Raw genomic sequence first — 24,729 nt, 5'->3', positions numbered from 1 at the left:
AGACAACTATGTATCTATTAAACAAATTCTCCGGAGCACAAAAAAACATGAAGCTACCATTATTATGGGAGACTTCAACTCAAAAGTTGGTGCCGAAATCACACAAGATATAACCGGAAAATATGGACTTGGAGAAAGGAACGAAAGAGGGCAAAGACTAATACAGTTCTGCCAAGAAGAGAAATGCATTATAGCAAATACTTTGTTTCAGCAACCTAAAAGACGACTATATACCTGGAAATCTCCAGCTGATCAAGAGCGAAAGATAGTCAGAAATCAAATTGACTACATTATCAATAATAGAAGGTTTAGAAACAGTATTAAATCTGCAAAAACATACCCAAGTACAGACGCAGCAACTAACCATAATCTGCTCTGTGCTGGATTCAAACTAAAACTAAAAAGAATAAAAGCCCCCACAACGCAGAAGAAACCTAATACTCGACTCCTAAGAAATGCCGTATTATCAGATGAGTTCGGAAATAAGATAAATCGTGAGATTAAAAAACAGTTAGAAAGATCTGGACAAGAAAATATCGGTCAAAATCTAGATATCATGAATTCCGCCATGGTCACCATAGCAAACGAAGTTTTGAAACCAGAAAAAGACCCAATAAAGAAAAAGGATTGGATGACCGATAAAATACTAGACCTTATTCAACAAAGAAGAAATTGGAAAAACAAAGACGAGATTCGGCATAGAGAGATATATCGACAAATAAGATACGAGGTTAAGCGAGCAAAAGAGGACTGGATGGAACAAAGATGCCGTGAAATGGAAGAACTACAAAGAAAACATGACGAGTTTAATATACATAAAAAGCTTAAAGAAATTACCTACACTCAGAGAAAAAGAACTCCTCACTTTATGAGAAACTCCAAAGGTAAAATAATTCTCGACTTGGATGAAAAAAAGGAAGAATGGACTAACTATATAAAAGAGCTCTTCCTGGATACGAGGCCACCACTTAACACCACAAAGTATACGAATACTGGTCCTAGTATTTTAAAAGCGGAAGTAGAGAAAGCCATCAAACAGAGCAAAAATGGGAAATCTCCAGGCCCTGACCAAATACCATCAGACTGGCTCAAACTTCTGGATGACGACAATGTCTCACAACTAACAAACATTTATAACCATATATACGAGACTGGCATGATGCCACAGATATGGTTAGAGTCTACATTTATTCCACTCCCAAAAAAGCCTAATACATCATCATGTAAAGACTTTAGACTAATTAGTCTCATGAGCCACTCTCTCAAGAGAAGCTTTGTTCTCAATGTTAACATTAGTTCAACGATCATGGGAAGTACAGAAACCAATTTACGTCTGCTTTATAGATTTTGAGAAGGCGTTTGATAGAGTTCAACATAATAGGTTGTTTGAATATCTAGAAATGATTGGAGTAGACGATAAAGATCTGAGACTTTTACAACATCTATATTGGAATCAAGAAGCTTCTATTCTGGTAGACGGCAAAGAAACAGACAAAATTTGCATTCAAAGAGGTGTCAGACAGGGTTGTGTGTTATCCCCAACTTTGTTTAACGTATACTCAGAAATAATTTTTAATGAAGCCTTGGAAGGACAATGTGGAGTTCGAATCGGGGGAGAAACTATTAACAACATCAGATATGCAGACGACACCGCGATCATGGCTGAAAATATCGAAGATCTTCAATTCCTTATAGATCGAGTCACTAGAGAATGCTCCAATAACGGACTTAACATAAATGCAACAAAGACAAAGTTACATACCTAGGATGTTGGATAAACGAGACACTAAATCCGGATGAAGAAATTAAAACTCGTATAGAAATTGCAAGAGGAGCATTTATGAAACTTAGATCTATTCTGAGCAACTCTCAGCTGAACTTACAACTAAGAATCAAGTTCCTAAAATGTTATGTGTATCCTGTATTACTAGATGGATGTGAAACCTGGATCATGAAGGTTAACATGATGAACAAATTAGAAGCCTTTCGAGATGTGGTCGTATCGTAGAATGCTCAGAATATCTTGGGTTCAACGCATTTCAAACAGAGAAGTCTTAAACAGAGTAGGTCAAGGCGAAGGTGACTTAATGAAGATGATAAAAAAGAGAAAACTTGAATATCTGGGGCATATAATGAGAGGTAGCAGATACAGGATGCTGCAGTTAATACTCAATGGAAAGATCGACGGAAAAAGAGGAATTGGTCGAAAGAAATATTCATGGCTCCGAAACCTTCGCCAATGGACTGGCTTATCAGCAGATCAATTGTTACATCCGCACAAGATCGAGAACGATATCGGCAAATTGTTATGGAAGCTACCCACGCCTAAAAATTTGGGCACGGTACTTAAAGAAGAAGAAGATGTATCTATTATTTCTTATACAGGGTGTCCAGAAACCCTCCTGACAAACGAAGACCAAAGATTCCTTAGATAATTTTAAGACAATTTAACCCAATTCACCTAGTCCGAAAATGCTTCCTAATGGAGCTAGAGCTCTTTGAAGAAGAAGGCGTCTTGTAATTCGTTTTTTTAATACATCCAGAATGCAAAAAACGAGAACTGGTACGCCTATTTATCTTCCAGAGACAAATCGATTCCATCAATTGCGAATTTCTAATACCAGTCATAGACGTTCGTTTTGGGTAGGGCAACAGTTATTTTATCACACAAATTTTTTGTCTTTCACTTTTAAGCATTTTTGACACTGGATTGTGTCAGGTATTCTAGTACTAAAAGGTACTCTTGCTTAAAGTTGGTAGCCACCGTTTTCTAGAAAAATCAATTTGAAATTTTTTTTTAACTTTTTGGAATTTGAAAAAATACGTTAAAAACATAGATACATATTTAGAAAAACAAAAACTGGTACGATTATTTATCTTCCAGATATGAATAATTTCATTAATTGCGAATTTCTAGTACCGGTCATATGCGTCAGTTTTGGGTGGTTATTTTATTGCATACATTTTTGGCTTTAACCTTTCCGTGGCCGTGCGGGGCAACTTGGTTACCCCAGATGCGGTTTTCTCTTTATAACTTTTCAAAATATTTTTATTTTTTTTATCCCTCCAGGTAATCTTAGAAAATATATTACTAAATCGTTTTTTTATAAAAATTATCAAATATAATTTAAATTTTATACTAAAATTGAAATTAACTTCTCGGGGCACACAGTACCAGAAACCCCTGCCAGAGACATTCAACAATATACAGGTCGAAGATGCAGCTTTTGTGCCAGGGTACGTGATAGAAAGACTCAAATACATATCATGTAGTACATGCAGAAAACCAATTTGTACCATACATGGAGAACAAAGTAAAACATTTTTATGCCCTGACTGTAAAAATCAGGAATAAAATCAAATTGTAATTACAGGTAAAAATAAAAAAAATGTAAATCTTTTTAATAATAAAAACAAATTATTTCAGTTACTAGTGCCTTATTATATAACTTTCCAAACAATAATGTAAAATTTAAATGAATTATTAAAGTATTTTAGTGGGGTAACATAGTTAACATAGTTGCCCCGCACGGCCTGCAGCGTAAGTTTTTATAGCACGGTTCCGGAAAGGTTAATTCTTAAGCATTTTGGACACTATATTATTAAATTATGAGGTATTCTAGTACTTACTATACAAGTTACTCTTGCTTTAAGTCGGTAAAATACAGTTACTTTTTGATTTTTTTTTCAAATTCAAAAATCGAAAAATTTTCGAAAAACGGAAAAAAAGTCGATTTTTTTAGAAAACGGTGTGCTCTACCGACTAAAAGAGGAGTACATATTTTAGTACTAGAATACCTCACAATTTAATAATCCAGTGTCAAAAATGTTTCAAAGTTAAAGACAAACTTGTTAAAGATAACTCATACTGTAGCCCTACCCTAAACAGACGCCTATGATTACTAGAAATTCACAATTAATGGAATCGATTTTTATCTCTGGAAGATAAATAGGCGTACCCGTTTTTGTTTTTCGAAATAGAAGTGTTCTGGAGGTATTTGAAAAAAACTAACGCCATCTTTAAAGAGCTCTAGCTCCCTTAGGAAGCATGTTAGGTCTAGGTGAATTGGGTTAAATTGTCTTAAAATTATCTGAGGAATCTCTGGTCTTCGTTTGTCAGAAGAGTTTCTGGACACCCTGTATAAGTTTCTTTCTTTAGAAATGCTTTATTTTATTCAAAAGCAAAATTCTCAGAAAATCATTTTATTAACTATTTTACTATTTCTATAGTTCATTCACTTTCAAGATGACAAGATTTCAAGTTTCTGACACCTGATTCGTGGGCATTTCGTGTCGTCGCAGCTTGTCGTTGGTTAGAAATTAATTTATTCTATATTACAAATTAATTTCTAACCAATGACAAGCTGCAACGACACGAAAAACCCACGAATCAGGCGTCTGAAACTTGAAATATTGTCATCTTGAAAGTGAATGAACTATAGCTACAGTCGGAAAAATGAAAGAATACCCATGAACGATCACATTAATCACTTATTTTGTATTTGCTGTCTTTTTCTATAACAAACGTTTGTTATTTATAGAAAAAGACAGCAAATACAAAATAAGTGATTGATGTGATCACTTTGAATATAACAAACGTTTGTTATTTATAGAAAAAGACAGCAAATACAAAATAAGTGATTGATGTGATCGTTCATGGGTATTCTTTCAATTTTCCGACTGTATATATCATTACAAGATTGCTTATAAGTTCCAAATGCATTTTTTGTAGAGATGTTTTGAAGTTTAAACATGATAATAATAAATAGAAAAATCAAGCTACTATAAAATATTCTACGAACATTGTCAGTCATTGTGATTGTCATATTCTGTGAACATCAGCTTTCGTGCTATATAAATTAAATATATTTTAAATGTAAGTCCTTACTTTCTTAGTTCCTCTTCTAACCATACACAGGCATCCAAATCCAAATGGTTGGTAGGTTCATCTAATAAGAGAAGATGTGGCTTGACATAAAGAGCTCTAGCTAGTGCAATACGCATTCTCCAACCTCCACTGAAATCTTTAGTCTTCTTATTCTGCATTTCTCTGGTAAAACCAAGACCATGTAGAATATTAGCAGCTCTTGCTTCAGCTGTATCAGCTGCCATATCATCCAATCTCTCGTAGATATCCATTAGTTGTTCCTGAGATTCGTCATCTTCACATGCAACTAGCTCCTCTGCCAACTATTAAAAAAAAACAATTTTAAAAAATTAACCAAAAAAACTAATAATAAACACAAAGTAATAAGTAAACTAATCTTTCAACCTTTCTACTAATCAAAGTATATTTCTTATCAGATAGCCGTCTATCATCCAATTTTGGACATATAAGCCTTTTGAAACCCCATCTATCGATTTCTATCCTAAGCTACTTCCAATTTATTCTGGTTATTTTTTTAATGTCATCTACCCACCACATATGGAGAGTACAGGGGGAAAACAAGGAATGTCACATTCTATACATATTGAGATAAACACCAATAAAGGTTTAATTCTTTTGATATCTAAAAACTACTTAGTAGTAGATGATAGTACTCTAAAAGTACTACCATCTCTCTAAGAGACTCGTTTATAGTTCAAGGGAGTGAAATTCCATAAAGAAAGGATTAACCTGTTTTATGGAATGATCCCTTGTTTATGGAAATTCACACCTTGAACAATAGCAACCTATGGATCTAAATATTAATGATTTGCTCTTAGAAATATGGTAGTACTATAACAATTATTATAAACTTATATTCTTACCTTTTCCAACCTTACTCTTTCTTCATCTACCTCCATAACACATTCAAGGGCTGTTTTATCAGAAGCAGGCATCTCCCTAGTTAAATGGAAAATATCTATATGATCTGGAATGGGCACTTCTCTGTTACCAAGTACTGCCAAAATTGTGGATTTTCCACTTCCATTTAAACCTAGAAGACCATATCGTCTACCACAGTTCAATTCCAATAAAGCATCTTGTAACATTTCACAACCATGGAAAGTAATGGAAAAAGTATCTATTTTCACATCTCTAGATTTTGGATGCACTGCTAAAGAACCAGTACATGCACGAGCCTCTGCATTCAAACGGGCATCCGCTTCAAGTTTTGCACATAAGGCTTCTACAATAAATAATAACTATGTATTAAAGTAAAATTACTCAATAAATGATAACAAATTGTCAATATTTAAATATTATTGAGTACATATTATTGTGTATCAATTTATCAATCAAAGATAGAATAAAAAATTTATTTTTTTTATATAACACGGGCACATAAATTTGATACACCCTGTATATTGATTTGTAAATATTTATTAGAAGTTAGCTTGCATGTAAGTGGGTCGCTCCTTTAATGAGCTTTTCGATGAAGAATTAAAGACTTTTGTGAATAATTAAAGTGAAAGGAAGATTTGTTTAGGATCATAATGTAAAAAGATTGTTTATTACGGGACAGGTAGAATCTACAGGTAGAGGTAATTATTAGTTTCTAGAAAAATAGTTTAAAAGAAAGTTTGGAATTTTAATCTCTTTTTGTTTAACCCCGAGTAAATGTTGTAGAATTCCCCGAAAGTAATTATTTTTGAAAGAATGACTGTTTGTTTTCAAATGAAAAGAGAGGAAGGTGGAGAGATAAATGTTTGTGATTGGCTAGGAAATTTGGAATGGGGAAAGAGAAGCTTGAAAGTTGAGACAGTTTGAGAAAGAAAAGATTATTATGTGATTGGCATTGCTGAAGAGCAGTCAACGTTTTCGTGGATAGTTAGAAAGCAAGTACCAGTGGTTGTTTGATAGTGGAGGATAGAGCTGAAAAGTGGAACGAGAGACAGATCAAATTGAGACGAAATACCTCTTTGATTCTGTATTATTGTGAGAAGGAGAGGAGAGAATTTTTGGAGTTGTTTGAATCGAGTACTGGTTAAAAGAGTTCGTTGTTTTTGTTGGAGAATTGGTGCTGGTGTGCTGCTAGATTGAAACTTGAGAACGGAGAGGGCTTTGATGGGTAGCCTAACATAGTCAACAAGGGAGAGCTGTTTTGGGTCAAGAGAAGACGTCAGAGTGAGTGAAGCAAAAGGTCAGTCAATTTATGTGAAAGATATTTTATGTTCGGAAACTAAAATTTTGAGTAAAAGCATATGAATTAAGATTTCAATATTTCAAAACTTAAATAGGAAGTATAAGTAATTTTGCGAATACCTAAATTTGTTTGTTTAGCTTGTTTTATCAAAGTCATCGGGAACAAACCGATAAATTGTTATTTGAACTAGAATAAATTTAAGTGGTAAAAATTTCATTCGGACAGCTGTGTCCACAGGTTTTAATTTGATCAATTTTTAGAGTATTGATTTTGATAATAAAAGACAATTCTGTATGCTTATTTTATATTTCTATTTAATTCCTTTTCCTAATATTTTTTCCCGATTAGAACCAACTAAGAGATACTGAAACCACGAGAGAAGATAAGTATAACATAAGATAATTTAGATATTTTTTTTTGTATTATAAAAAGGCACCCTGAGATTTTTTCTTAATTTTTTTTTATGATTTGTGACAATTGGATAATTGATTAAATAATTAATTGGAGTAATCAAATAAAGACTAATTGATATAAAAGTAATAAAAAGTAGATCATAACAATATATTATCCAAAAATACATATCTTTTTTAATTTAAAATTTTTTTATTTACTTTTTAAACCATATTTTACTGTCACTGTTTATCATATTTGTTACTGAAGATAACAGAGAACTTGAATGTATTTATATTTTTGAAAATAAAAAGCTAGTTACTTAGCTCCTTATTTTATAAGTTACACAGCTTAACACTTTCGATCTTGGTGCTTTGCTAGGTGCTTAGGTACTAGGTATTCAGATCGGGGACAGTAACCTGTTAATTTTTAAGATGGTATATTTTACTTAGTATGACGTCGATGTTAGTTATTCATCCGTGTGATGGATGACCGAAGTTATCTTTAACGTTTGAGTTAAAGTTAAGATTACTCTCAGGTATAACGATGCCAATAACTATTTAGGTAAAATTCGGTGTGATGTATTCTTCACAGTTATAAGATAGTTATTTCTTCAATGTTAAATTAGAAATAACATTTGAGGAACAAAGAGAACCTTATGTAGAAATAGTACAAGTTGGAGTGAGCGCGAGAGATTGTTCGGAACATTCTACAGGATGGGTAGATGACCGTAAAAGTAAACACCCATCGTCGGCCACTGTCGATGACCGAACAGCAAACAGCTGTTTTCGGTGGTGTTTCAAACGGTAGATAGAAACGGGGTTGCCAGATTGGTGTATTTTTCCACAATTTTGGGGTAATTTGAAAGCGTCTAGGGAAATTTTTCTTAGCAGAAATTGTAGTGGGATTTTTTGGGGTCGGAAAATTATGGAGGCTTTTAAGGGGTCATGGTAAATTAAATTTGCGAATGTACATAGAATGTATATTATACTCCCATACAATCGAAGACGATAGGAACTATTAATTATTTCCAGGGCCCTCGTTGATAAGTAGTATAATTTTGGTTTACTGCTCTCTTCATTTGACTACTAATTTATTAAAATGCGGCAAAAATTTAAATTTGGGGCATTTGAGCTTCAATTTGAGGGAATTTCAGTTTCTAAGTGGGGGATTTATAAAATATCATCTGGCAACTCTGGATAGAAAGCTCAGTAGGTACTTAAAATAAAATTTCAACTTATATCTCTTGAATTGATTTTTGTATAATTTTTAAAATTGTATTACTTTTCAATTATTAAATTATTAGCTTCTAAATTCATTTGATTTCTGTCTAAAAACAAGTCAAAAGATGAACCTAACCTTACATATCCTTACATAACTATAAAGTTATCTCATAACTTGAGGTTTAACGTCGCGTTATAAAGTGACAGTTGATATATCAGATAACTCAAGAACTGTCAAGAAATAACGCAAGTAGTTAAGTTAAATATGATACATCACACCAATTCAAGGATTATAACTTAACTACAGGATAACTTTACGTTAAAGATAACTTCGGTCATCCATCACACAGCTGAATGTTTGGCAGGGTGTGTTGCAGTGTCAAAAAATTTACCCTTTCTTTGCTGTGGTAGTTTTGTGATTCAAATCGGCGGAAAGTATGCAGGGCCCTTCAAAGTGCAAAAAACAAACTCGTGTTTAAAAATTCACCAAAAATTTCCTCCACATAGTATTTCAAAAATTTCTAAGGTCAATAGGATGCTAAGAACAAAAAGAAAGCTTTGCAAAATATGTCCGAGAAAATGTCCTGATCAATACAGATTTTGTTTTGAAGAATACTTTGAAATTGCTCATGTACGAGTCAAATTTCTGTATTTTATACAATAAATAAACTTATTTTTTCTAAAATTATGTTCATCATCATTCTCTTTGCCTTATCCCTATGCGGGGTCGGCTTCCCTAATTGCATTTCTCCACACAATTCTATCTTGGGTCATATCAATGTAAACTCCCTTTACCAACATGTCCTGCCTTATCATCTCCGCCCAGGTCTTCTTTGGTCTTCCTCTCCTACTCCTTCCAGGAATCTGCACTTCAGCTATTCTTCGTATTGGGTGATTAACGTCTCGACGTTGAACATGACCAAACAATCTTAACCTATGCTCTCTCATTTTGGCATCAATTGGTGCCACACCTAGACTTCCCCTAATATACTCATTTCTAATTTTATCCTTCTTTGTCACTCCACTCATCCATCTAAGCATTTTCATTTCCGCTACATGCATTCGTTGTTCCTCTTTCTTTTTCACTGCCCAACTTTCAGCTTCATTGGAATTTTTCTTTCACACAACACACCACTCACTTCTTTCCACTTCATCCATCCAGCCCTAATTCTACTGCATGCATCTCCATCTATTTCTCCATTACTCTGTAATACCGATCCTAGGTACTTAAAACTATTGCTTTTCACAATCATTTCACCAAACATTCCAAATACTCTGTTTTTGTCCTACTAAGTTTTAAACCTTTTTCCTCCAGAGCTTGTCTCCACTGTTCCAGTTTTTGTTCTAAGTCTCTTTTACAATTTCCTATTAACACTACATCATCAGCATACATTAGGCACCATGGAATACTACCCTGTAGTTTCGCTGTTATCTGGTCCAAAACTAATGAGAATAAATAAGGACTAAGCACCGAGCCTTGGTTCAATCCTACTTTCACCTGAAATTTATCAGTCTCTCCCACACCTGTTCTAACAGTAGTCGTTACTCCCTCATACATATCTCTCACAATCTTTACATATTCGCCAGGGACTCCTTTCTTATTGAGTGCCCACCACAGAATCTCTCGAGGAAAATTCTCTAAAAATTTTCTAAAATTATGTTATATAATTAATTTTCTAGAAAAATGTTCTAATTTGCCTTGTGCCGATCGGAGCCAGTCAGCAATACACTAGAAATTTTTAGCCAGAAGTACATGACTGCCATCAGAGTCAAAAATTCAAATCACATTTAATAAATAAATATACACTTTATTTAATTAATTTAATATTATTAAATATCTTAATATGAATTACAATGTTTTAGAAAAAAGTTATTGAGACTCCTAGACAACACCTCTCGAAAAAATTCAACAGCCAAAGTGTTGCGAAACCACAGTTCACTATGTATTATGGGTTATGCAGCTACATTGTATGTGCCCAAATATTCGTTATGCAAGCGAACAACAAACAAGCCATCCACACATCATTCTTCAATTATAGCTCCAAAATTCTTTCGAAATATTTTCCTCTCCAAGATACCAAGTCGCCTAATCCAAGGCCATGATATACAGGGTGTTTCATTGGGAAACGGAAATACTTTAATGGTGAATAGAGTTCACCGAGCCGGTTCTAGATATACTACATTTTTTGCCCTACCAACTTTTATAACTGAGTTACAGGGTGTTTTATCGATTTTGCCCATTTCTTTCCTAAGCCATAACTTTATAACCACTCTGTATATTTTTTTGATATTTGGTACACATATGTCTCATTCAAAACCCAAATGACCGACATACTTAGCATAAGAAAAATCCAGGTCCGAATTAACAAAAAATTATAAAAAAAAAAAACAATAAATGCTGTATAAAAGGTATATTTAAAAAAACCCTCAAAAGGGCCACATCAATTCACATAACTAGTTTTCGACTGGTTTACCAGTCATCATCAGTGCTTACGTGCAATGTACATGTTAGCCACCAAAATGCTATTTTACAAAAATATGTGGGTCAAAGCCCATTTCAAGTAGTCCGTTAAGTCACTTGCCGTCAAACTTCCAACATGTGAACAAGTCACATCCAAGTTTCAGATGTTACCTAGGGCAAATTAAATTATATTTTAAACATCAAGGCTTAAGGTAGCTTTTTATACTTATGTTTCCTTAACGGACTACTTGAAATGGGCTTTGACCCACATATTTTTGTAAAATAGCATTTTGGTGGCTAACATGTACATTGCACGTAAGCACTGATGATGACTGGTAAACCAGTCGAAAACTAGTTATGTGAATTGATGTGGCCCTTTTGAGGGTTTTTTTAAATATACCTTTTATACAGCATTTATTGTTTTTGTATCACATGGTATACAGCCAACTACAGGAAAACTTTTTTCCTTGTGGATTTTTAAAAAATTATAAAGTAATTGTGACCTTAAAACAACACCCTGTATATTCAAATTTTTAAAATCTGTTTGCATATTTGAAAAGAGCACAAAAAACTAACTTTAATAGTTCACTTCAATTTTTCGGCCAGACAATTTTATTGCCGGTTTGACCCAGACAATTTTATGACTTTAATTTTGAAATTACAGTAGGGCGTCGATAATCCGAACTAATTAGTACAGGGGTAGTTCGGATTATCAAATTGTTCGGATTATCGAACATATGTTCAAAATACATACAAAGCTCATAAACATAGTAGGTACATATTATGTACATACCTTTTAGTTACAAGGAATAAAACACCTGCATAATAAACAAATATATTGTATGTATTTCTGTATAAACAAAAAAAACCCGCGGTCATATTTTGCCCATATTGTCAATTAAATCCAAAAATTCAGTCCGTGATCATATTTTTTAATTTTATAATTTTTTTTTGCGTTCGGATTACCAGGGTTCGGATTATCGACGCTACTGTATATTGAATTTTTTAAGAACTTTCGAGAAATTTTTATTACGGCAATTTTGAAATCATATTGATTAATTCTGTCAAGGTGACAAGCTGCCAGAAAAATTAAGAACAATGTAATTAGAAAATCGATTCGAAATCTTTTAAAACGAGCAAGGAAATTCAGCGAACAAAATGGCGGACATTTTAAGCAACTGTTATATTCAAATATTTTTAATTTATATTAATTTGTTTAAACAAATTTTTTTTATTAGATATAGCTGTTTTTTGAATTCTTCACTAAAGCATTAAAATATCCCAATTCTCGCAATTCTAATTTTTAATGATATGCATACAGCTACAAATCCAGAGAATCCATGAAGCCAGCATAGTAAATAAGTATTAAGTATTTTTAAAATAAGTATTGATTCATTAACATTAAATTATTAAAAGTTAATAATAGCTGGTTTTTATTCTCAGAATTCTTTAAAATTTCAAGATAATTTCAAAATTGATGTAATTGAATCATCTGCGCAAAAAATTAAAATGAACCTTTAATCACAGTTTTTTATGCTCTTTTAAAATGCGTAGACAAATTTTCAAAATTTCAATATGCAGGGTGTTGGTTCAAGGTCACAATTACTTTATATTTTTTTTGTTAATACGGACCTGGATCTTTCTTGTCATTAGTAATTGGGTCGTTCCAATGTGCAGATGGATGACGTCACTAGTATGATATTATGCAAACAATTATAATTTAAAAATAAAAATCAACCTGTTTTGGGATTTATCTCTTGAGTCGCCCATTCTCAAAAGAATGAATTTATTCCAACTCAAACATCCTCACTGTATATATCAGTAACATTAGTAGGCAACCAATACAAAATTTGAAGACTATATGACTTAAAAAAACTTCCAGATAAAAAACCAGTCAAAATAGGGATGTTCACTAATTTTTAAATATAGTTAAATTCAATAGATTATAAGGTATATAAAAACGTAGCAATCACAAAACTGTTTAAAAATGTATATTTTTTAAGATAAATGAGTTAGTTCATAATGTTGATTTTCTTGGAGGCTCGAAAAATGGCTCCCTGCAGCGAGGCTACGGCCTGTGACGTCAGTAGTCGTATCGGCTGTGATCGAGGGCTAGTTCTGTATACTTATTTAATAAATGGTGTTTTGTTCCTGGGTGTGTAAATACATCGAAAAACAATTCTGACAAGATTTTTATTACCGTTCCAACCAATTTAAAACAGAAAAAGAAATGGTTTGTTGCAGCTAGAAGGGACATCAAGGAAGTGTCAATAAAAACCAAGTTTTTCTGTTGTGAAGATCACTTTATTGTAAGTTATGGATCTTTTTCTAAATAAAAACTTTTTAAATTACTCATTTTTACCCAATTCTATGATATGTTTTAGATTAAAGTTAGCTTGGTTATAAACTAAATTATAAAAATTCTTAATACAGTCGTATTTTGAACTTCTCTGTAAATATCTGTTACCATTTATCTGATTAGCATAGCAATAAAACTTTTTACAAAAATGAAAAAGTACCTAGTTTATGATTTCTGAATTTGTCAAGACCCGTGCCCATAACATAACATAGTAATAAAATATTTATTACTTGACAGACCCTATAAACTAGACATCAATTAACTTTGCAGTGAATTGTACATAAAAAGTTTTTGGATTCACTGAAAAATATATCAAGTGGTAACTATTTTATTACAACATATTCTTATACCTAAGCAGATAAATTTATTAAGAGGATCGGTACGTTTTTTCGGCTGCAATGCTATTCAAATAGGGATTAATTTTTTTCAAATCCTGAGAAAACTAATAAGTATTTTTAAAAAATTTAAACGCAGAATGAAAGATTACGTTATTAGCGAGGGCCGAAAGTCCCTGAGAACTTCTATATTGTTTATTTTAATAAGTTACAGGGGTGAAAAACTAAGAGAAAATTAAGTGTTATTTTTAATTTCAAATATCTCATTCAAAATAAACTTTTTATTTATTCTAAGGGACTTTCGGCCCTCTGTAATAATTTAGTCTTTCATTCTGCGTTTAGATTTTTCAAAAATATTTATTGGTTTTTTCAGGATTCGAAAAAAATAAACACAATGTCCGTGGTAATATTTTCCAAATCTATCTTTGTCATACAACGCACTTAGTCGAATAGAATATTGTCAGTCAGACACTGACAATCAGTGACAATTTTAAATAATTATTTGACATGAATCGGGAATATTTTTAGTTGTTGATTAAATAATATTGGTATATAGTGTATTTGATAAATAATTGATTTAAGAGGTGAACTTTATAAAAAGTTATTTATTGTGTATTATTTATGGAAGATAGAAGCAGAGAATACATTAAGATATATTCTGTGATCCAAGTATTTTGTTTTTAAAGATGTTCAAAATTGTAAGCGTTCCATAGTAACAATATATTATTAAAAAATCACTTTAACACTTTTGCTCTTTTCTCGATTGAGTATTTTAGTTTTTGTTGTAGGTACATATTATTACAATCACTGAATACATAGCTAGTGAAAAAATTATCACATTTATTAACTGAATTAATAATTTGCAATTATACAAAAAGTAACAGTTATCCAACAACATTCAAAAGCCATCTCTTTAAGCTAGTTATGACATTGTCAAGTAGAATGACATTCTAGTAATATGTACATATCCATACCAGTGTGAATTTTACTACACGTAATTTGCCATGTAAAGACAGAAAAGGTAGGGATAGCCGTAAAATATTTGCGAATTATGTACCCATAGCCTTAAGAGGGTAGGCGCATAATCTTGGTCAAATACTATTTAATTAATTTTTTTCGAATCCTGAGAAAACTAATAAATATTTTTGAAAAATTTAAACGCAGAATGAAAGACTACATTATTACCGAGGGTCGAAAGTCCGTTCAAAAAACAAAAAGTTTATTTTGAATGAAATATTTGAAATTAATGGTAGGGGAGCCCAAGCGGGGACTTTTGCAGTTACTCGAGCGCGTCAGATTATCATATGGGGAGAAACCTCGTACCCTGTAGATGTAACTCTACCATATATTGCCTCTTAACACAGGGAAGTTCGTTAAGGGGGGCCCGAAAAAACAATATATCCTTAACAATGCTCGAAATTGTCAGATTTAAGATAAGGTGAGTTAAGTACATGCAAAAGAGTGTACATTTCAAAAATCTGATGAGTTGAGCGGGGGGGGGGGGGGCGTAAGGAAATGGGCGAGTCAAAATTTCACAAAAAAAAGCGAATATTTCGTGAAATGAACGTCAGATCAAAAAACTAAAAACTATGTATTCAATATTTTTCTAAAATCTATCGACTGATACCAAACATGACCCCTCACGGAAAGGTATTTAAAATTTTAAATACAAATCCCGCAATATTTCGCAAAATAAACATCAGATCGAAAAACTGCAAAATACACTTATTCAATATTTTTAAAAACTCTATCGAATGGTACCAAACACGGGGGTGAGGTGGGGGGGGGGTTACTTTAAAATCTTAAATAGGAGCCCCAATTTTTTATTGCAGATTTGAATTCTTTACGTAAAAATAAGCAACTTTTATTCAAAATATTTTTTCGAATTATGGATAGATGGCGCTATAATTGGAAAAAACGATTGTTGGAAATGGAAAATTAAATTAAAAAATGGCAAGTGCCCACTAAAATGGAAAATTGTACTTAACTTTTTTTGGTTTTAGGACCTAATAATCACAACCCAATAGGTCCCCACAGCGCTCGAGTGACTGCACATTTAGCATACTTTGCTCCCCTACCATAAATATCACTAAAATTTCTGTATTTTTTTCATCCCTGTAACTTATTAAAATAAACATTATAGAAGTTTTCCAGAGACTTTTGACTTTTGGTAATAATGTAATCTTTCACTCTGCATTTACATTTTTCAAAAATATTTATTAGTTTTCTCAGGATTCGAAAAAAAATTAATGAATTTAAATAGCATTGGACCTAGATTTTGCGCCTACTCCCTTAAGGAGTAAATGGAAACGTTTTGGGACCTCAAATTTATATTCTTTAAACTGAGATATTCCTATAACCGGGATTCTAATAATACATACAGTAAAAATAAACATTAAAATAACTGTTTTGTTTTTTATTTCCACGGGACAAGCCCAATACAGTTACAATTTTTTACAAATTTTGGAACAATTTAGTATACTAAATATAAGTCATAAAATATAATAGTTAAAATAAATAAATTACATACAGAACAAATTAGAAACAGACTGGTAAAGGTGGACATAACAAAACAATTAAGAGGCAATATTAATTTGTTGCAAGTCGCGTATAAATTGGTTGGGTGTGGAACTAAAATTAAGCCTCTCAGTATTTTGATTTGCTAGACGTAACATTCTAGTTATAGGTTCATTGAGGCCATAATTACATCGATGAAATGGTACATGAAAAGTGGTTTCAACTGCATTTCCAGTACTGTATGAAGGAACTTTAAAACCAACCTTAGACAATAAATAATGACTATTTGCTGTACCATTTAACAAACTATACAGAATTTTCAAATCATGGTGATAACAACGTTCTTCCAGGGTATTGATATTTATAAATGCTCTAATTTCGTCATAACTGTAAAACCTGTTACTCCCATTAATAGCTCTAATTTTAAATCCCAAAAACCTAAGGAATTTATTTTGAACTTTTTCAATTTTTTCTGCGTAAACATTATAGTAATGTGACCAAATACTACAACAGTATTCCAAGTGAGGTCTAACAACTGCATGTGAATATGACTATGACTTTATATTATATTAAAATCATTAATAATTTCGTTAACTAAACAAATTCACTATTAAACTCCACTTTAATCCTGATAAAACAACAAGAGAACAAAATAGAATGACCTGAACTAACATCAAACATGTAAACAATATCACTGGGAGGAATGGCACACGCTGGGGTATACGACTAGTGACGTCAAGCCAATACAGAAGCGTTCTTGAAATTTAAAATAATGCTAGATTTCTAATCAAGATTTATTATAGACAGGTTTTTTTGATTCTTTTGAAATTTTAGACAATTATTCCTAGGGTGTTTCTTAATCATTTTACATGTTTGAAATGACTTTTTAATTTTTTGTGAACATCCCTATTGAAAACATTTACCTAGGTGCCTGCATAACAAGAAGTAATTATGCGTAGAGCTGACTGGCAAAAGAACCTATTTACTTATTTCCACAATTTGTGAATGCCTGAAGGCAAAAGTGGCACCTGACTCACACACTGGTAGGAGTGGTAGGTGTTCAATAAGAACGAAGTTAACAGGAAAATACATAAACTCAGACAAGTGCTAGTTCAGGATACCAGTATTTCTTCATAATTGGAGAAACAACATATTAACAGAATGGACCAAGGAAATTTCAAAATGAGCAAAACTTCATAGATCATAAAACATATCCAAGTTAGGAAAGCTAAATAATAGCATTATATAAGCTAGGTGAAGTAATTTAGGGACCAAGTTACACTGATAAGCCCATTATAATGCATACACTACCGACCACACCACTGTGGCATACTTGGCTCTATATGCCCTGTGCAGACCACTCCATAGTAGCTTAGTGTACAGGTTTGTGAACAACGATATTTGAAGTAGTCGGCACCTGAGATTCTATTCAAATTTTACACCGGCAATGAACGTGTTAATTAGGTATCAAGTGTGAATCAAATATAATGGTCTTAAGTTAGGTACCAAGTTACACTGACAAGCGGACAAGCCCATATTAGTGATTATTAAGGTACCAAGTATAAAGGCTACCAGAAATCTCAGCCCTATATTTTCTATGTAGCTGCAGGAATTCCCGAACAAAATTAATAGGATTACACAAATACAGTGGAACCCCGATAAGTCGGCCCCCGATAACCCGGAAGTCCGGCTAACCCGGACCGATTTTCATCAGACAAAAATTTAACAAATAAACAATTTAACAATTTTATCAAATAAAAATGTATGTAGGCCAAATAATATTTGAGAGATAATGTGTATTTGTGTAATTTGAACACATAAGTACAATAGTAAAAATGATTCATGCACACGGCGGCAGCCAGAGCGACCGTCTCAGCTTATCGGAAAGAACAGACACCTGTCTGTATTCCTTTTTCTTTATTTATGTCAAACTGTCTTAGCATTGTTTAAAAAAGACGTGACTATTTAAAAATTCTTTTTTAAAACAATGGTCTTGTGTGTAGTACAGCCTATTAATCACTTCCGTTCTGTAATGTAATCGTGCTTCAGATTGTGTTTGCTTTGTCTACGTAATGGTAACAAAACGTAAAAATGTTGTAGTGACAATGGAAAACAAACTAGAAACATTAGGTAGGATTGATAAAGGCGAATCTTTAAAATAAATTTATTGCAGCATCATAATATGATATTATGATGCGTATGAAAAAAAAGTTGATTAATAGCAAGCTAAAAATTTATTAATAGCTTAAGGGTGTCTAGTCGGATAAACTTTGATATATGAGAACACTGGAACAGGGGCAGTTTTAATTGTGGAACAGGTCAAAAATTTGGAACGGTCAGAACACGAAAATGGCACATTTGTTTTGTCCGACAGAACAGACATAAACTCTCCGAACAGAGATTAAACTCTCATGCAAAAATCAGACTGCTATTTATCACCTGTCCTGTCATTTGACATATTCTACATGTTCCACTCATTAAAACGCCAATTTGGTGATAAATAGCAGTCTGATTTTTGCATGAGAGTTTAATCTCTGTTCGGAGAGTTTAAGTCTGTTCTGTCGGAAAAAATACATGTGCCGTTTTCGTGGTCTGACCGTTCCAAATTTTTAACCTGTTCCACAGTTAAAACTTCCCCTGTTCCAGTGTTCCCATATATTAATGTTTGTCCGACTAGACACCCTTAAGCTAATAACAAATTTTCAGCTTGCTATTTATCAATTTTTTTTTGTACGCAGGATCCAGACCTACCATATTATGGTGTCGGTACATCTCTACAGTATGACTGAGTTTTTTACCAAGAAATGAACAAAACTCTACACTCTATACAACTATACGTAATTTAGATGTGTACTGTGCATATGTGTTTCATGTTTTTGTAATTATAATGGAGGTTATTTATTAATTTTTACTATATTCTCCGGCTAACCCGGATTTTCGATAACCCGGATCGGCCGCGGTCCCGATTAATCCGAGTTATCGAGGTTCCACTGTACTCTAAAGTAATTTAATTTAATTTTATTCAATAAACGGCAGAGCCAATTTACAAAAAATGTATAAAAAAAATGAAATATTATGGTAAACAGTAAAGATAAGCAATTTTAACCTAAAATAACAAATAACAAAAGATAATAAAAATGACAACAATGACAACAATAAAAACCAACAAAATTAAATTAGTAACAATAATAAATAATTAATAAATTATAGGAACTTAGTACTTTACTTCAGTTACTGAATTATGTATACTTCTTTTAAATAAACGAAGACTGTCTACGAAGTAAAATAAAACCCAGATATAGTTTTTGAAATTTTAAAGAGAGAATAAATTTGGATTCACAATCACTAACATTTAACATTTTAGTGGTAATTTTTGTTTTTGTTAAATATTTTAATGCAAAAAAATATCTCCATGACTTACCGAGAGTATTGATTATCTAAAAAACACAGTAATTAATCGAGTTTTTCTGTATTTATTAAAATAAAAAACATTATAACAAGAATGGAAGGATTGTTTGTGTACCTTTTACTCCTGAAAAAAAGTGTGATAAAAATTAAACAAATTAAAGAATCTTAATAAAAATTTATAATCAAGTTAAACAAAGAGTAAGAAAAATGAAAATAAAAAGTTTTTTAAAAAATGTTAAAATAACAAAATACTGACAGGTAAGTACTACAGTTAGTACAGTGTAGCAATGGAAGTCAGTAACATTTTCATCACAAATTGATTCCACTTCGCTTATGTCGTTTTCTACCTCATCAAATCATTTCAAAAGAGTTTCCTCAGGGTCTTTATTCCCTTATTTGATGTTTTTTGACGAACTGGGGCACATTATGTGTAATAACGGACTGGGCACAAACACTAACACCCCGTCTATTAGATGAAAATCACACTTTGAGCCTAAATATCTTTCGAATAACAACCTGCCACAAATTGCTGAATTCAATACTACTAAAGAACAACTCAACTTGAACAGTCATAAACGGGTGGCCTTCAAAATTTTGTAGGAAGGGAAATATTCCACTTTTGACAAGCGATGCCGTCTGAGAGACAGGGTGTTAGTACTTAAGGGTTAAAAGTTTCTGTTAACATAATAGAGCTAAAAGGATTCTTAAGTATATTCTAGAAATTTATGTAAAAAAAGAATTTGCCTAATTTTGCCTATAGATAGTCACTATGAAGCTTCTCTAATTTGAACACATAATTGTGCAATACACAATTTTATGTAATTATTAAAATGTAATGTCACACTTGAACAATTTTATTAAGGTATAAAAAACTATTGTTTCAGATAATAGACAAAAAATATTGCACATATAAACTGCCTTACCTTCAGCACTTAATTCACTCGAGCCATTTGTTGCACCATTACTGAGACCATTTGTTTTAAGAGTGTCATTTTGCTCTTCTCCTTTTTGTTTTTCATTCTTTTTTCCTGCTTGTCTGGCTTTTGCTGCATCTTTTTTACGTTGTTGTTCACGTTTCTTAGCGTCGGAGGGCATTGTTATTAATTAATTTGAATACTTTATGCTAAAAGGAAAAAAAATCTAATTTAACCAGAATTGTAAGTTCATGGAAAGTTACTGAGTTATGCACAAGTTTAGGTAAAAAAAACTTCAGTTGCTTTATTTAGAATTTCACATAATTGTAAAACTAATACTTTATCTAAATAGGACATAAACTTACCTCGATAATACCTAAAAATAAAATCGGCTCAAAATTACATGTGTCCTCTAATTGAATGGACACAAAAGAGGTCTATCGTCTATGGCTGGCGAATGTGACAGTGACGTTTGATTTGACAACTTTGACATTTTAAATTCATTTTAGTCGATTTTACGAAGTTGAAACATATCTGGTCAATTATCGATTTTCCTGGAGTCAATGTTATTACAGCAAACGTGAAACATACACGAAAAGCAGATGTATATTTAATAAAAATATCCTTATTTTAATTAAAAAAAAAAAAATAGAAAACGATCTCAGACTTGAAACTAGTCTAAACTAAAAAACTAAAAATCTACTAAAAGTAAAAACTAAAGTCTTGCTAACTTCATACTAGTTATATTTTACGTCATTTGAACACGATTTGAACATAGAGGTAAATATTGACATAGAGGGATCCTACCTTCCGCGCTTCCTGACGACAAGATCTCATGGACTGGTTTGCTGCATCTCTTTCTAACACATTGTATCGAAAATCTATGATGACATTCAGTGTGAATATAGGCACGGAAGAGGAGGACAACTGTAGCAGCTTTACTATGCGTAAGAGTGAAACAGTACTAATCCAAATAAAAAAGATGGTGTCGTCACTTCGCTCTGAATGACACTCTCTCTATGCTAATATATAACTCTATGGATTTGAACAAGATTTGAACCTTAGACAAGGAAAGAGAGAGGACGAGTAATCCTATGACCAAAAGTGAAGCCAAACTGACACCAGAGATTTTGATCATCGACGTATCTTTGGGGTATTGTTATGCATTGAGTATTTAAAATAAAAACATGAAATGTATTTAAAATGAAGAATTTGTGTACGGTAAATGTTTTATTAAGTTGCTCATATTACGTACATATGTTTCAATACATACATATGTTTTTATTACGAATTTTAGATGATGATTTACTTTATTTTTTATGAAATTTTAACCTTCAACGAACACCCACCACTGGCAACCCATTGTTATTTTTGACGTGACCGCCATGTTTCTGGTGACAAACAAACCAAAAACTGGCTTCACTTTTGGAACGTGTGTTTTAAATGAGTGTTACCCGTCCTCTCTTTTTTCCTTGTCTAAGATTTGAACAATATTCAGCCCCGTATTCATAGTCGGTACTCAAGTATGAGTCGATGCTTAAGGTCGACCTTGAAAAAATTTGTATACAAATTTGTATAAGAATTTGTTCAAGGTCAACCTTAAGCATCGACTGTTGACTTACAAGAATCTACAGGTCGAGCAAGTCTCGTAAATTTCACGATTGCGAGCCACGCTTCACGCAACCGTGTTTGCGTACTTGTGTTTCAAGTTGCGTGGTCGTACGGAGTTATATTTACCAAATTTAAATATAATCGTTTTCAAAATTAAATCAATATGTCAATATGGCTACTGGGTGTAAAAGATAAATCTTATTCTATCTGTTCTTAATGAGTTTTAGATAATTTTACTTGTATTTCTTTGTAATTTTGTGTTGTACAAAGATTAATTTAACATTTTCTCTGGAAGTATTAATTTAGAAAGATAATATGCTTCATTGGTGTTGTGTTTTGAAGTGTGAAATGTGATAAAGTCAAGATAAAGTTCACTTTTAAACTGAACTAAATAAGGTATATGAGAGACAACAATGGTTAAATGCAATACAATGTACAGGTTTTACTAGCGAAATGAAAATTTTCCTGTCCTGTCTGCTGTAATCATTTTATATCTGGTAAGTTACAATTACAACAGTAACGATTTTTGAAGATGTTAACATTTTAATCTTATAGGAAAACCAGCCGACTTAATAGATAATAACAATCTCCAGATTGGGTTCCTTCAATAAATATGGTCTATAAACACAATGAAATAAGTTCCCCAAAATCTAAAATGGAGTGGTATCAAAGGAAAATTAAAGGGAAAAATATTCATATTGAAATTATTTATAAGGCACTGGACTGTCTTAAATTCTACAATAATACTAGGTGGGTAAATGATTTTAGACATTTTTCATTAAGAGTAGATTAAGATTAAGTAGATTTTCATTCAGTAGATTTAAGACTTGTTTACAGGGGTAGAGTAATGATGCAAGTACTTGATAGAGTAGAGTAACTCTACCTGTAAAAATGCTCAGCACAGTAGAATAGCTGGTAGAGTGTATAGTTGGAGTTAAAGTAGAGTGACTAGCAACCTATGGCAAAGTAACTACTCTATGACCACCACTACTGCCAAAATGTCTACTCGGCTGCACACTCTACCCATGGAACACGCTCAATTATGGCAGAATAGAGTAGGTAGGAGAGTACATGGGGGCGCTGTCATTCTGGCTGGAATTGTGTTTTGTGTAAATAGTGAAAATGAAGTTCACCGAAGATGAAACTTTAAAACTTGTAGAGCTATAATACGGCGAATACCAGTGTTTATGGAATTTAGGTAGTGTATACTACAGAAATAAAAGTTTGCAGCAAGCTGCGGAGGATGAAATCGTCGAAAGAATGGCAAAGGGGGCTTTGGAGTAAACAAGCTTAAGCAAAAAATTAAGAATTTAAGGTGCACTTATAATCAAGAGTGTTTAAAAATACAAAAATCGGTTTCACTATACTAGCATCAGTACTATACTTGTACTCTCCTCACGTGAATGGTATCAAGGCATTTTTGGTAGAGTACTACCACTACTCTACTCTCCTCAAAACTCTACCCATGTAAACAAGTCTTTAGAAACAGTGGAAAATGAGGTAGCTAGTAGAGTAGTAGTAGAGTAAAATATACTGGTTTAGCAAATTGCAATGTTTTAAGGTAATACAGTAGCGATAAACAGGTAGCCAAAACGTGTTCCAAGATTGTCACTGTAATTTTGAATATTTTTTCGAGGCATTTGGCACACGTATTCGTAAAATAATAAAGAATGGCGGTACAGAGCCCAATTTGAAAAATATATTAATATGTGGAAATTACTCTGTAATTATACAATATTTAAAAAATGAGCCTGTACCGCCATTAAGAAGAACAAAAAAATACACTTTCTTCAAATAAACTTTTTTATCCGATGCCTAGATTTTGTGTAATTTTGGAACTACTAATGAAATAAAAAATTTTAGTAGTTCCAAAATAACACAAAATCGGATAAAAAAGTTGTATTTGAAAAAAGTGTATTTTTTTGTTCTTCTTAATGGCGGTACAAGCTCGTTTTTTTTTATATTGTATTTAATTACAGAGTAATTTCCACATATTAATATATTTTTCAAATTGGGCTCTGTACCGCCATTCTTTATTATATTACGAATATGTGTGCCAAATATCTTGAAAAAATATTCAAAATTACAGCCGCAATCTTGGAACACATTTTCGCTACCTGTTGATCTATACTGTTTCCTCTTAAGATAGTTTTAATAGTTATTTATGATATAAGTATTAAATTTTAAGACGCGCATGTGAAAGTTAACTTGAAAAAATAATTTTATTAATGTTTTGACTTCCACATCAGATGTCATTGTCAAAATACAAAATATTCATTATTATTAGGTTTGTTCTAGCAAACGGTCAAACTAGTCAAAAACCATCAGCAAACAGTTGGTCAGTAAAAGAACATAATACAGTCACCAGTGCGATCCCCTCTACTCGCGCTGGTCCACTATTCGCTGATGGTTTCAAACTGATGCTAGAACAAACCTATTAT

General features: G+C 32.4%; 1 protein-coding gene across 1 annotated transcript in view; it reads right to left on the bottom strand.

Annotated features, from left to right (window-relative positions):
• The window catches only part of LOC114339529 (ATP-binding cassette sub-family F member 2), a 45,849-nt gene extending 24,665 nt beyond the window's left edge, over positions 1-21,184 (bottom strand). Inside the window, exons 1-4 of the mRNA XM_050654467.1 lie at positions 21,043-21,184; positions 20,687-20,886; positions 5,752-6,113; positions 4,889-5,190 (exon numbers count right to left, since the gene is read on the bottom strand). Of these exons, the coding sequence (XP_050510424.1) occupies positions 4,889-5,190; positions 5,752-6,113; positions 20,687-20,858 (836 nt within the window). The 5' untranslated portion in view covers positions 20,859-20,886; positions 21,043-21,184. The remainder of the gene's footprint in view (positions 1-4,888; positions 5,191-5,751; positions 6,114-20,686; positions 20,887-21,042) is intronic.
• Between the last annotated feature and the right edge of the window lie 3,545 nt (positions 21,185-24,729).

The sequence above is a fragment of the Diabrotica virgifera genome, chromosome 6 (assembly GCF_917563875.1).
Source record: "Diabrotica virgifera virgifera chromosome 6, PGI_DIABVI_V3a".
In the NCBI taxonomy this organism is placed as follows: Eukaryota; Metazoa; Arthropoda; class Insecta; order Coleoptera; family Chrysomelidae; genus Diabrotica; species Diabrotica virgifera.
Note: the sequence above shows the minus strand (reverse complement) of the source record. Positions and strands in the feature narration are given on the sequence as shown.